Raw genomic sequence first — 14,510 nt, 5'->3', positions numbered from 1 at the left:
TTTTTTTTTTTTTTTTTTTTTTTTTTTTTAATTAAGCTGTCCGCTCGGTTCCAGCGAACTTGGGATACGTGCAGAGATACGTGCTGTCGTTCTGCGCTGCAGGAAAAAAGAGCCGCGACGCGCCTGCGTGGCGCGCTCCGTCTGATGCGCTGTTGCAAGAGCGACGTGAGTGGGTGGTCGGGGTGGGGGATGGAAAGGCTTCCCGCGCACGGCTGCGTTACGTCACGCGTGTACGTTACGTGACGTACGTCGTGGGCACACCGGTCGCGGTCGCGTCCGCGACGTCCACGACGATACCCTTCTCTAGATAGATCCGATAACGGCATCCAGTACAGAATTCTCTAGCAAGCTCGTAACCACTCTAAACTCTATAAACGAAATGAAATCGATGAATTACCTTTATTTCGCTCTTGAATTGCGACAGAGATACGCTACGTGACGGGTAAAATCTCTCTTTTTCTCTCACGTCCTCGCTCCGTAAAAGTTATCACGCCTTCGACACGACTTTGAACAGTATATCATATTTAATAAGAACAACATTTTAACGTGTGTCGTTGTAAAAAAAGAAAAAAATGATTACTCTTATCAATACGTATAATTTAACGACTCGCTTTTTTCCGCACGCAGCTTGTACGCGGTGGTCAGCAGCGGCAACAGCGAAGGAGGAGGGACGAGGGGAGAAGTCCGAGAGAATCGGGACTGTCGGGAGTCGGGATTGCTCCTGCCGATTCATCGCCGGCGTCCGGAACCAAACGGAGGAACGGCCGCGGCGGCTGCGGCTGTGGCTGTGGCTGTGGCTGCGGCTGCGGCGGCGGCGTCGGCGTCGGCGTCGGTGCCTGTGGCTGCCGCGACGCCGGCGGTTCGATGCGCCGGAGTCATCAGAACAATAACACAGCGGTTGTCGAGGAATACAGAGACTCGGTGGAGCAACCGCAGCATCCTCGTCGCCATCATCAGCGCGCTCTCCTTCCCTCTACGTTCATAGGGCAGCAGCAAACCGGCCGCAGGATGAGTCTGGAAACGTTACTGCAAGCGGCCTACTATGTCGAACAGGAAGAGAAGAAGCGGGAGCGCCTGGCGAGCACCTCGTCCTCCTCCTCCTCCTGCGATCAGCACTCGTTTGCGCCTGCGCCGACCCACTCCAATCATACTTATGCCTCCAGCGAGCCACGTGGTGAGTACCACGCGCTACTTGAGCCGCTTCTCCTGCGACCTTTTGCTTTGCGCTTTTATGCGCGTTCAGCGTTATTACCGTCACAGATGCAATGGCATTACGTTCAATTACTATCGTAAAAGTGATTTTGTTTACTTTAGCTGCTTCACATTATCATGTGACGCTGACATGTACGAATGACACTTTTGTGAAAACACATTTTCAACAGACAGTCAGACTTTTTCATAATTTAATTTCTTACGCGCTTATCATTTTAGATTGAAACATTACTGTAAGCTACATTTGCTGTATCAGCAAAGTTAAAAGTTACAATTTTTTTTTTTTTTGTTATTCGAATATCAATTCCACATTCAGAAATAACAAGTATAGTTTTATATTAATGCATACGTACATAAGCTGCCAATGTGTAAATATCAAATCTGTGCGCGCGAACAGACGCGGTCTCTTTTTGAATTGGGTTATACTTTTTTTTTTTTTTTTTGCAGACGTAGATAACGACGATTGAGCGCCATACGCAGTTTTGCTGCGCCGTTGCATTATCAAATGCGACAATTACACATGTAATTTTATGTACCGTGACAGTAGTCTCGTGGCTGTAGTGAGTAATTTGCTGATAACAATTACGTCCCCTTCTCGAGATATAAAAATCTCGATTGAGTCATTATGCGACGAGATTTAACGTGGTAAAATAAAAGAAATGTGCAAAATGCACATTTGTTGTGTCTGTAAGGTATTATCTTTATCTTTCTCCGATGATAAGACGGAGAAGCTTTAAGAGTAATATAAACGAAATGCACTCGAGCGGTGTTGTCCGATTAAAGTTATGTTTGCGCTAAGCATACACGAAGCGTACCTTTTATCACATATGTGAATAAGAGTCACAATATGGAAGATAACGTTCTGCCCTTGCTTCTCTTTGATTAGATATAGAGAAATCAATAAAATCGATACGAGGAATTGTATAATTGCGAAACTGCAATCTCTCTCGATAGACATACATCTATATAATAATCTCTTTTTCAATGATGAAATTTTGACTTTCCGGAATTATCACGGATACATAAATATGAGTCATCTCTTTTCGCGAAACGGTAAACTTTTCGCGATACAAACAATTTTCGATGAAAGATATTTTTGCTCCAAATTCAGTTACAATGTAGGTTTATTACGAGATATTTGGCGAGACATTGGCGTAGGCAGCTCCATTGAAGGAAAATATAGATACATCGCTTCTCTCTTTTTCTTTCTCTCTATATCTCACATAAGTATATAAGTCTGCTGTTTATAAAACAATAAGCGTTGACAATCACGTCTGTTTTGAGTGAGAAGCACTGGCACGCGCAGTTGCGTGCGATGACCACGCGTTCACCGTCTCCAAATTAGGTATGATTTACCTCGTGGCAGTGTTTCTCAACCGTGACGAACATGAAGAGAAAGTAACGAAGACGAACCTAAGACGTTGTATGATGTGCTTTGAAACGAGATCCGTCCTACCTTGGCCTTGCATTGGCTTCGTTTCTGAAGGCGTTTCCTATTTTTTTTATTTCATTGTGCCTCAAAGTGCATCATTTTTGTGCGATTGGTGCCTATTGGTCGGTTGATAATCTCACTCCTGCGCGTCTACGAATCCTTGCAGTCCCAGTTGATTGTCATTGATTCTCCCGCTAGTTGACAAGTCCTCGTGAGAAAAGCTAGATGTACATGAAACACGATGGCAATTAAATCATCGTTCTCAAGGCTCTCTCTTTCTCTCCTCTCCATTTCGCCTTCTTTCTCTTCGTCGCAGAAATCGTTAACTTCGCGATAACTCTTCAAGATTTCTTGAAAAACATACAAAACAATTTAAAAACAAGAATAATATTTTGTAATGATAATAGTATCGCAAGTACTATCGTGCGTTTCGCCATTACAACCGCAAGGCGTAATCGTTAGTGAGTTGAGCTTAATACGCGTCTCCCTCTCGAAAGCATCGAGGATGGTGGAATTTTCCCTTTCTCGCGCTGTAGTTAGACACGCGCGAAAGTCCATTGTGGATAAAGGTGAATACTTTGCAACAGGGGTTACGAGGGGAGACAAAGAAAGCGAGATGTATGTGAGAGGGGGAGCTTTAGAGGTTTATTCGTTTAGGGGGAGGGGGCGGAAAAGGGAACAGCACAGAAGAAGCGCAAAGGATTTGACTGACTCTCTTCGCCATGCGCTTCGCATCTTTTTGCTCGTGGCGGAATCTACGTGCGCGCGTGTTCGAACCACTTGCATGCAGAGTGAGACAAAGTGGGAGAGGGGAGGGACAGAGAAAGAGAGAGAGGGAGGGAGAGCGTGAGTGGAATTATGAGCGGCGAGGGAGGGAGAGATCTCGGAGGGTGGCGGAAGTCGGGCGACTCAGATTGAGTGGGGAGGGGCGGGAGGGCGGGGCGGGGCGGAGAAGTGCTGGAGGTATCCGACGAGGTCGAATCGTCACGGGTATGTAGGGAGGGAAAGGTAAAGCGGCGCGAAACTTGGGGTGGGAGAAGAGAGAACCGATGGTGACCGTAGAGGTGATGCGGCGATGCAATGGTGGAGGGTAGTGGTAGTAATGGCAATGGTGGTGGCAAACCTGGATATCGCGCGTGTTCGGTCGCTACACGAGGAAAAGAAGGGTAGGGGGGGGGGGAAGATCCGGTCACTGACTCTGAAACTACGATGCGGTGGCCACTCCGCGCTTCATTCATGAGCGCGCCATCTACTCGTGCACGCAGCTGATATTCTCTCTCTCTCTCTCTCTCTCTTTTTTTTTTTTTTCAATAATTTTATATAGACGTACCGGGAAGAATTATTCGTTTATCAAAGTGGCAAATAAGGTATAATGAACGAATTTTACAAACTACATTTCTATTCTATGAATTGTAGGTATGCATGCAATTTGATTAGTGAGATTTCTTTCTTCTTCGAAATGGAAAAATTTCAAATATCACGCACGCAACTTTATTCGTAATGCGGATGGTTTAAACGTCGTAATTCGCTCTCTATCTTCGCGCATCCGGTCTGTTATCCGGTGCGCGTGCGTGATTATACCTGACGTAACAGGCAACGTGTGTTAAACGACCATTTAAGACCATCTATCGTGCACGCGGCTGAAGGATGCAGTTCCACTTTATAACGTCGTAATGCGACTGTCTTCCCCCATATTTTACGCCGGGCTACGCGAACACTGTCTATGAGAGAGAAATTATATCATTTCCGGCGACATTCTCTATTCGTTCCCATTTATTTGTCTCTAATGAGAAACGTGCAATTAAATCTTTCTACATTTCTTCTCAAATTTTTAATTCTTCTCGCTCACATAATTCCAAAAATCATCACGTTAGAATGTTATTAAAATTTCTTGGGATTCATTTTTTTTTTATCTAAATAGCGAAATTACCAATTCTATGATTTTATATGCACTTACGTACGCGCGTTTATGTAAGCAATTTCAATTTTTTATTTTTTAAAACTTATTATTTGCAGTTTTGATTAACAAGAACTTGAGAAGCTTTACAAATAATAATTATTATTCAGATTAGAAATAGATAAAGACTGGGACTAGAAGTAGATTAGGATTAAATTGTGAATATAGATGAATTTGGATGAATTTAGTGTATTCATACGAGTCTGGTTTAAATAAAATAAAAATCCAAGCTTTTAACTTGTAAAAGCTAAAGATTAATTTAGTAGTGGAAGTAATTATAGTAATATGGAAAAAATATATTTATTTCGAAAGAGTATAACAATAAGAATAATTACTACGTTGCATCGCTGCGTGTAGAGTAGATTAGTTAATAATAAAATAAATCATATTTTTCTACACAACAAGTACAGCCGGCATAACTTGCAACCGAAGCAGCTGAAACAATTTTTTTTTAAGATTATATTTTTTTTTTCAATCATATATATGTGTTATATATTTTGAGAGAGTGATAGAAGGAAAGTATAGAAGTGCAGTCACACAGCAACGACCCGGTGAACACGCGGATAAATTGACTGCTGAAATGCGCATGCGCGTCGTCCCCGGCTAAATCCCCACCTTACATTGACGGCCGCGTGGCGTTCTGATCAATCTGCAACGTTGCCGGTTCTATTGCGGTTGTAGAGCTGCTCTGGCAAGTTGGAGTATCTCCCCACCTTTATGTTTGTTACACGCTTGTGCGGTCCCTACCACTTGCGATTCCAACTCCCACCCCACGCGTTATCCGGACCTTTCTAGGGGATTCTCCTCACCTACCCCCCCAGTCTAGCACGTGGAGACGCGCTTCTTTCAATTTTTCATGCCTTATCGACCTGTGGATTCACCAGTCGCCTTCATGACGTGAAATGCTCTCGCGAAAATCTGAGATAGGGAGACGAGATATACATATATACGTGCGAAAGAAGATGCGCCCTCTACGCTTGTGCGTGTAATCGCATTAATGTTCTTATCATCGGAGAGGGGAAAAAGAATAACTTTTTGCGCAGTAAAGTAATTAAATTATTACGCAGCAAACTTCGACTTAAAATTAACAGCCGTATCTTTATCTTACTTTATTTCGGGAATTAATAGCAGATCTGTTTTAGAGTTTTTATTTAATTTGCGAGCAATGTACATTATTACGTCTTCATAATTTTTATATAATTTTATATATTTCTAAATAAAACACATAACGTGTGAATGAACTATGATTTCTATGTTCTCAGGTGCCAAATGCAAGAGAGAACGTACAGAGTCGGATGATCTCTTCTGCGAAGAAAAGATGCTGATCATCGATGGTGAGTACAGCTCTCGCGTACGTTACTAATCATTCAAAACTGCTTCGTAAATTAAAAGTGATAAAGGAAATTAATTGATATACTTTAGAATCATCAATCTAACACACCGCATTGCGTAAGAAGTAACATAATGCGAAATGGAGCAGATTCATATATGTTTTTTGAAAAATAGTCTTAAGAAAGTATGACAGAAAGTTATGGAGGCACGTGCCTGTGTAGATAAATCCGACACTGTGTGTGTGCGTGTGTGTGCGTGGAGATCGCTGCAGTGTCCTAGATAGAACGTGCGCGACGGGTTCGGAGTTATCTCGAGTGCCAACGTGTCACGTCGTCGCGGAACAAGTCCTTCGAGCGATAAGGACAGAGTGATCGCGCCGAGCGGTGACTGGAGGCAATTCTCGCGAAGACGGGGATGTCACTGTCGTGCGAAAGGGATAGGAGGGAGGGGAGCTGCCGTCGCCGCTGCCACCGCCACCGTCGCTGTCTGGCACCGAGAAGGGAGGCACGAGGACGTCATCCTCGGGCTGGAGGCGGCGGCACGCAAGTTTAGATTTCAGTCGGTGCCCGCGACTCACGCGGTTACGAGTTTTACTCGATCGCCGCGACCGACCGGTCGCGATCGCCGGGAGTTCCGGGAACAGCTGACTGACGTTCTTTAGAGCTCGTATATACAGGCGTGTATCGCGATCGCGAGTTAGAACGATGATGCACGCGGCGGATGGGTCATCGCCAATTGCGATTCGTAGTGTCGCACGAAAGTGGCCGTAAAGTGCGAGATCGATGAGACCCGTTCTGATGAGACCTGTCTGTTCTTCGCTCCATTCTCAATCAATCGTTCGATTCTTCTTTCGTAAATTGCAAATCGCTTTCCGTCGAATTCCGTCGCGTTTGTATACGCGTCGTATAAGAATGTATGAATGACGACGACGATCGATATGAGCGCAATTTTCACTACGAAGGAACTTCCGCGTTGAAAGACGTTCTTTCGAGGATCGTCCCCGAGGAATGAAGTGGACGAGCAACGATGCGACCCTCGAAATCGCTCGAGCGGACTCGCTATTCCGCGTTCTGTCGAAAGTTCGGATTTTTTCTAGCACGCCGACAACTTCGTTAGCCCTCGCTGTATCCTCCCTTCTCTGTCGCGATCGTCGTCGTAATCATAACCGTCACCACCGTTACCACCGCGGTACCGCGACGTCGGACCTCTCTCTCACGTCGCGCGTTTCACATTTCCGTGACAGTTTCTCCACGCGACCTTCTCGTCCACATCCTGGACGGACTCGCTCGGTGCGGGACAGCGACAGTATTACCGGTTGTCGCGAAATCGAACGATAGCGACAACGACGCGACGACGACGACGACGACGACATCGATGACGACACTGATGTTCGCGATAGTGACGGAGAAGCGGATATAGCACCCGGTCGATCGATTTTCCTTGGAGAGAGAGTGAAAGCTTGAACGAAGAGCAGCTTAAACGGAAGTTTCGATCCGCGCGACTTACAAGGAAGATGGGTGTTCTCCTGCTGCCAGATGGTATTACGTCGCCGATAATGCAATCGCGCGCGAGTCTAAACACCGTCGTCGACGTCGTCGCCGAGATGAATAATAATGTGAGCGGGCTGACGGATGCGAATAATCTATCGCCGACACGGATTGTTGGTATCATCGGCGTCGTAAACGATGGTGAACCGCCGCGACACAGTAGCGATTGGACGCCACCCCCGCCCAAGAAAAAATGGATACGGCACTACCTGCTTGGTGAGAGGTCCCTTTTACATGCGTCCTGAAAACGTCCTAGTCGAATGACGCGCGCATCTCTCCCCTTTCATCCCTTTACATTTCGCTAATGTTTTTCTAAAATTTCAATTAATTTATACTCGGAATTTTGGAAACGAACGAATGTTGATTGTTTGAATTATTGCAGCGTGAAGATTTATTTAAATAGGTCAAACCGTTCGACTAGTGTGACCAATGAATGCAAAACTTTGTAATTGACCTCCAAATTGTATTTATTCAAAATTTTCACATAAAAAAAAATGTAATCGTATATTCGTTCAAAATTTTGAGTTTTCCAAAAATATTTATTCACGAAAAAACTGTAAATATTTAGCGAGTATTCATATTCATTCGAACAAAATATAAACTGAAAAAAATCTCCAACAATCGCGTTACCTCTTAACTATAATTGACATTTTGATGACTTTAAGTAAAAACGTGAATTTTATTTATTTTTATCATTGTAATATTCAGATTTTATAAAGGAAACTTAGAAATTTTGAACAATATTTTAGAAAGATATACATTTTTTATTTATAAATCTATTTGATAGAGCGCCATACATACTTCGATATAATTCCGGTTAGTAAATTATAAATATTTTATAGAATATCTTGGGCGGGACGTTCATTATGGATGTCTGTGGACATTAAATTGCCAGATACATTGTTTATTTTCAATAAAAATGTCTTTGTTTAATCTATAAGTTAAACAAGAACGCCCATCGTATAAGTCGCGAACTAAGCGCACGGTGTAATCGTAATTGTTTTTATAGATTTCTGTTTTCTTTTTTAGACTTGCAAGAGCTATATGCAGATAATACAGAGTTAAAATTGAATACGAATTGAAAATATTCATAATCATATTTAAAAAATATTCATTCAAATGGAATGAAAAAATATTTATTCGTTTCTTAACGAATAAAAAAGAAATGTAAAGAATTCGAAAATGAGTATTTTCATTTATTTTTTTATTTATTTCGAATATTAGGTGTATTCATCGGACACACTACGTTCGACTTTATTATACTTTATTATTATTATATATAAAATGAAAATAATTCACACGGAAAAATAATTTGCTAAATTCCTTATTTACATAAGTGGATCTGAAAATAATTTTGTTAGGTCAATAAAATAAGTAGGAGACTCAAGTTGATGATGTGCAAATATGCAAAAAAGTTTTGACGTTCTAGCAACCATCTTGAGCGTGCGTCCTACATAACTATTTTGATAGTTCAATTATTTTCAGATAATCTATATCTAAACAAACTAAATTTTTAGATATAGATACTTCAACAAGACTGTTCTTTCGATGTTACTTTCCGTTTGCAATAAGTACCATTTTTGCTGAATTTTTCTTAAAATATCAGTTCAGTGAAATCTGCGATTTAACCGAATTAATCTAACACATTATTAATTTTTTTACTGATGAGGACACTGCAGGGAAAAAGTCGCTGCGATGATCTACATCGGAGCGACAACTTCGTCTTTTTTGAAAGTTTCCGTAATGAAAGAATTAGTAGATAATTTAACAAATCGATCATAAATTTTTCATTTGAATATATAAATTTAAATATCCGATTCTATCTAAAATATTTGACATATACTTTAACCTCTACTGTTTATTCTTTGTTCATAACATTTTTCATAACAGGAAAATAACTTTTGAAAATAAGACTTTGTGATGCCGAGCATCTACCGTTTCAAGGATGAAACGGGATCTTCCCACGAAATTAGATCTCGCATCGAAAATTTATTCTGTTGACTCTTGATTTTGAATCGTTTCGCAAACAAGATTCGGTTAAATGGTGCTCCACTGAAATTTTATCTTTCGGCGGGCGACTGATATTCGGTATGATTTTACTGTCTTTTTGTGCTCAATATTATAGCTCTTCTCAGAATATTTAATAGCGTATTTTGTTGCTCCAAAAAATTTATGTATACGACACAAGTAAACTCTTTAATCGCTCGTAGTATATTGTCTGTCGCTTTTTTTAAAAAGTGTCCCCACCTCGGAAAACTCGAAGCAAGCTGAATAAGATGCATTTACATTGAATTTTGTATCGTACACGATATTGCGTTATATTAATCTGATAATCGTTCATTTAAATCTTATATTTTTTCCTTTTAAATTATTGAAAAATGTTATAAAATTTATATTTTCATTTACCTGTTATGAATAGTGAACATTTATTTTCTTAAATCGTATTTAGACAGAATAATTTTGTGCTGTTATTCAATTGTGATAAAAAGTATAGCGTAAAAACCGTGGTGAAATTTTGTTAAAATATCGCAGAAGTAAAAAGAATAAATGGAACAACTTGTTTGTAAATTTAAATTTTACATCTGAAAACAATTCTTCTTTGAAAAATGGCAAGCTAATTAGATGGACAATTGTTACTTTTTGTAGCGGTGTTTGTTAAATTACACGAACGTTTTTATCTCTTGTACGCAATACTTATAATTATCTTCGACATTCGCACTGGTAGAAGTAAACACCAAAGAGTATTGGCATGCATTTTCATACCGTTATAAATGAGATATTCCACACGAACTAGACGAGATCACGCATCGTTCGCGCGAATGGACGCGTGTCGACAATATATTTTCACGAATTGTGCGAATATTTCGGTCGAAGCTGGCAGTGAAACGTACGTGCAGAAAATGTAGCAGAAAGTGTCTGCAACTAGTGTGGCAAACTGTCTTCAATTTTGAAGACGAGAAGATAAAAAAGTGACTTCTCGGATTTTATTTCACAGGGAAAGGTTGTACGTTATTATGCGCTCGCGTTGAAAAGTTGCATTGCCACTCGCGAGAATTGCGTCGAATCTTAAAAGAAGACGGTCAATTTCAAGTAGAAGTAATGTGCTGTTGCGTGTTACAAGCAAAGTGTCGTTTAGATAATTGCACCCGATTTACCATTAATTTCTCTTAAAGCAAATTACTCTACAAGAAAGAATTTTTTTTTTTTTTTTATGGAAATTATGTAACGCTCAGAAACAATTCATATTTGATTTCCAATTTTTTCAGACTAAATTCATGTCGCAAATAGGCCTGTAATATACCTGAAAGCTTTTGCAAGTTTCATCATTTAGGATCGTGCGAATCATCAGTTTGCTATCGACGGTTTCAGTGTATCGTTTCGAAAACGACTTTGATTAACATCTGATTACTGTATTTTCCGCTTGTAGATCCGATTTCTCATATGGATAAGATATGCCGTTGCATCTTTTCGTCATTATTTCTTCGAATTGGCTGGTTTGACTCTCCTTGTTCTCTAGTTGTCGATACAGAATGCCGCATTCCGGATATGTATTATTTTCGCGATCCTCAATCTTAACTTTGAGTCGAGAGTTTCGTCTTGTTTTATCATTACTTTGAAATGCATGCATTTTCTAAAAAACGACGCGAATTCGCCAGCGTGATTTCGACGAGAATCGTCAAGGGCCATGAATTTGAAGTATGTCTGCGGATACAAGATATGGAAATCGGACTATTTATAGTTCGTAGAGTATTTCCAAGTCAAATAGCGTCTATACCTCGCGACTATCAAGTTGAGCGTGTGAGAAATGAGATATGCAAAGCGTAGAAAATGCGAGGAATGTAAATATTATGTTATACGTCAGTAGGCAATAACGACTACCGATTTTTAAGAAAAAAATCTCAAATTGGTGAAACAGAGGAAAAAGAAGGAAAAAAATTATTCATCTGAGCTCGATATTTATAGATGCAGCATGCATGTGCCAACACTCACGAATAAAGCGAAATATTTTGTATAATGCGATTAAAACGGCCCTTCCCATCATATATAATATGGTAAACATAATTTATTTCTTGGTTATTATTTATTGCTAAGTGCAGAATGACAGCTACTATATTTCTCTTGGTCTCTCCCCTTTTTCTCTCTTTATTCTTCCCTTCCAAGTTTCGTAAACATATCAAACTTAAAACATTGCAAAAGATTCGATAATGAATACATAGACATAATTGCTGACGAGCAAATTCTTAAATAATTCGAATCGAACAAAATAAAGAATGCATATAAAAAAAAAACAGAAAAATCAATTCGTAAAATATGCTTATTATGCGAGGAAAAAAAATGTAATTTTAAGAATGATTAACATAATAATATAAGAATGACATATTGAGAATGCAATTTTATTTTATAATTCTTGTAAAGTGCAAATATTTCTACATAATTTACAAAAGTTTATACAGTAATGTTTCATCTAAACGATAACTAACTAAAACTGATCACTTAAACGTACAGATTATTCACCAACATGAAAATTAGATGATTACAAGTGCATGCGGATTTCTTTCCCGTTAAGTGAAAAGAAAGGGAGAATGGAGCGATTTTCTGAAGGACGTTATAACCGACGCGGTCATTCTCACGAGGAAATCATATGTTACGTCAGTGCAAATGACGTGCGTTCTCGAACGTTGCTCCCACAAATGGAATTTTGCTTGGCGAAATAAAAGTTTTGCCGATTGTCCAGAAATCACGGTTTGCAGTAACTTTCGATTTTGCCGCGACTGCTGATGGTTTAGGTTTTTAAAAAAATCCCATTTCCAATCTATTTCTACATTCACGGAGTGCACTGATTAACGGACTATTGATTAATGCATGTTAATTCAGAACGACTGATAATAATAATAATACGATTAATATGATCGATAATATCCGCACAGTCTGATGTATGCAGAATCGATATAGTTCCTGTTATTTTACATAGCATATTTGTGTTTAACATAATATGTTGCAACCAAGTAATATAATGTAACTTTCGTTGCTAACTGGAACTGCATTGAATATTGTAATAAAGGCATACACTGAGAAAAATGTACTAAATTTTAATGAATACTTATTTGAAACAATTAAACATTTATAGTAAATAATATATTTATTTAATGAAAAAAAAATAGTTAAATGAAATTAATGGCTCTTGTATCAAACACACACACACACACACACACACACACACACACACATCTGTGTGTAGCAAATATGTAGAAGACGGCAAAAATATTTATTAAACTATAATATTGCAAGAAACTTTTATTTTTTTTATTTATAATGGAATCTGTTGATACTTTGATATTTCAGTTAAAGACAAATTTAAATTTAGATTAGATTTAAACATAAAACATTAATTAAATTATACTTACTCTCTGCATATAAATATTAGCAATACAAATATCAGCATCTCAAACAGTTTTATTAAAATTTAGTAAATTTTTTCTAATATATATAACACTTACAAAATTGGAATTTTAAAATAGAATATCATATCCGATAAATTTCGCATTAAGCTGACAGATTCGTCAGCATCAACATAACGTGACTTAATGAATTAGTCGTAACCCGTGACATTCTTATGCAATTGTAGTATTTTTAATTTAATAGAACAGTATCATGTTTTGATCACGCTTACTTCCTTTAAGCGTGCAGAGAAACAAAAGTTTTTCAAGTTGTCACTTAACAAATTGTTATCTTGTAAGATTCAAACGCATTCAGGAATGCGGTGCGTATCGTATGCACTTTCAAGAAATCAGAGACATAGGATATGGCGACGATAATAATACTTTTCAAGTAGCTCCACACGATTTTTTAATGCGCGATACGGTGTTATCCTGTAACATACATTATACATTCCTCTCGCCGAATAAACTATTGACACTCGTGTGCTCGCGAAAAAAATCCCGTTGAACCGATTGGCATATCATTTGAAAGGAAAATCACGCCTTGGTTCTGCTCGCATGTGAGCGAACGTGAAAATATGCCGGGTGCAAGATTTATTATTGCAAACTAGAGAACGAGTAGATATTCGCTTTGGACTCGCTAATGTTTGATAGTCGCGTTTTTATCTACAAGATTGATTGAATTAATGTACGCATGTGAGTTCCGTAACTCGCGACATAAAAAATTGGAAAAAAATTTGTGTCGATTCAGGTTCAAGGATATATATTTTTAATTTACAGTGATGATTTATTAGACTGATGCTTCAATATTATATGGTCAATATTATACTGCTTGCTGATATTTGCATTGCTAATATTTATCTGCAGAGTATAATTTAACTTTTAACGTTTAAATCTAATCTAAATTTGAATTTATCTTTAACTGAAATATCAAAGTATCAACAGATTCCAAGTTATAAATAAAAACAATAAAAGTTTCTTGCAATATTATAGTTTAATAAATTATTCGGTAAAGTATTCTTTGAAAATTTTTCGAGTGACGAATTGAACGCAAATCGTGCTGCGTTTTGTGGAAATTAATTATCCATGGTTGATTTCTTCGCGTGTACGCAATGCCGTCTTTAGTTTCTCGGTCTCTTGTTGTCTTCTCTTACGGATATACGCACACGATGCACGTCTTTGAGCGTTAGGAATAGATTTAGGAAGAGACGCGAGCTATGCGACGGGACGGTCGTTGCCAAGTCGACTTGCACATGAATGAGTTTAACTGCATGTGCGTACACGTGCTGCACTAATTTATCGTGCCGACGGTGGATACAGCGAAGCTTGAGGATGAGAAGAGAGGAAGCTGCTCTTCGTGCCGGTAGTGAGACGTTGCGGCCGTTCGCGAATTTTTGTTAATCTTTCTTATCCAGGAAAAACCGCCATTTAAAGCACATTCCTGATGGCGTGAAATTCTCGCATAATATATTCTACAGAGATTACTTGCAAAATGTTTCTCTATTCAAGTATTAAATAACCTGATATTCTCACTTCGATACTTACAATAATTAATCATTCGCCGATTTATGTCACAATGCAATTAAAATTTA

At 39.0% G+C, this 14,510-nt stretch overlaps 1 protein-coding gene across 4 annotated transcripts in view; it reads left to right on the top strand.

The window, feature by feature from the left end:
- Positions 1 to 807: 807 nt before the first annotated feature.
- Positions 808 to 14,510, top strand: part of LOC108746624 (hybrid signal transduction histidine kinase A-like) — a 20,362-nt gene continuing 6,659 nt past the window's right edge. For 2 of the 4 annotated variants that reach the window (XM_018483519.1, XM_018483518.1), the window contains exons 1-2: positions 808 to 1,174; positions 5,864 to 5,935. In XM_018483519.1, the coding sequence (XP_018339021.1) occupies positions 865 to 1,174; positions 5,864 to 5,935 (382 nt within the window). In that variant the 5' untranslated portion in view covers positions 808 to 864. Of the gene's footprint in view, positions 1,175 to 5,630; positions 5,649 to 5,863; positions 5,936 to 6,797; positions 7,697 to 14,510 lie in introns of those variants that run through there. The other 2 variants (XM_018483521.1, XM_018483520.1) reach the window with 2 other exon arrangements.

The sequence above is a fragment of the Trachymyrmex septentrionalis genome, unplaced genomic scaffold, assembly GCF_001594115.1.
Source record: "Trachymyrmex septentrionalis isolate Tsep2-gDNA-1 unplaced genomic scaffold, Tsep1.0 scaffold182, whole genome shotgun sequence".
NCBI lineage: Eukaryota > Metazoa > Arthropoda > Insecta > Hymenoptera > Formicidae > Trachymyrmex > Trachymyrmex septentrionalis.
Note: the sequence above shows the minus strand (reverse complement) of the source record. Positions and strands in the feature narration are given on the sequence as shown.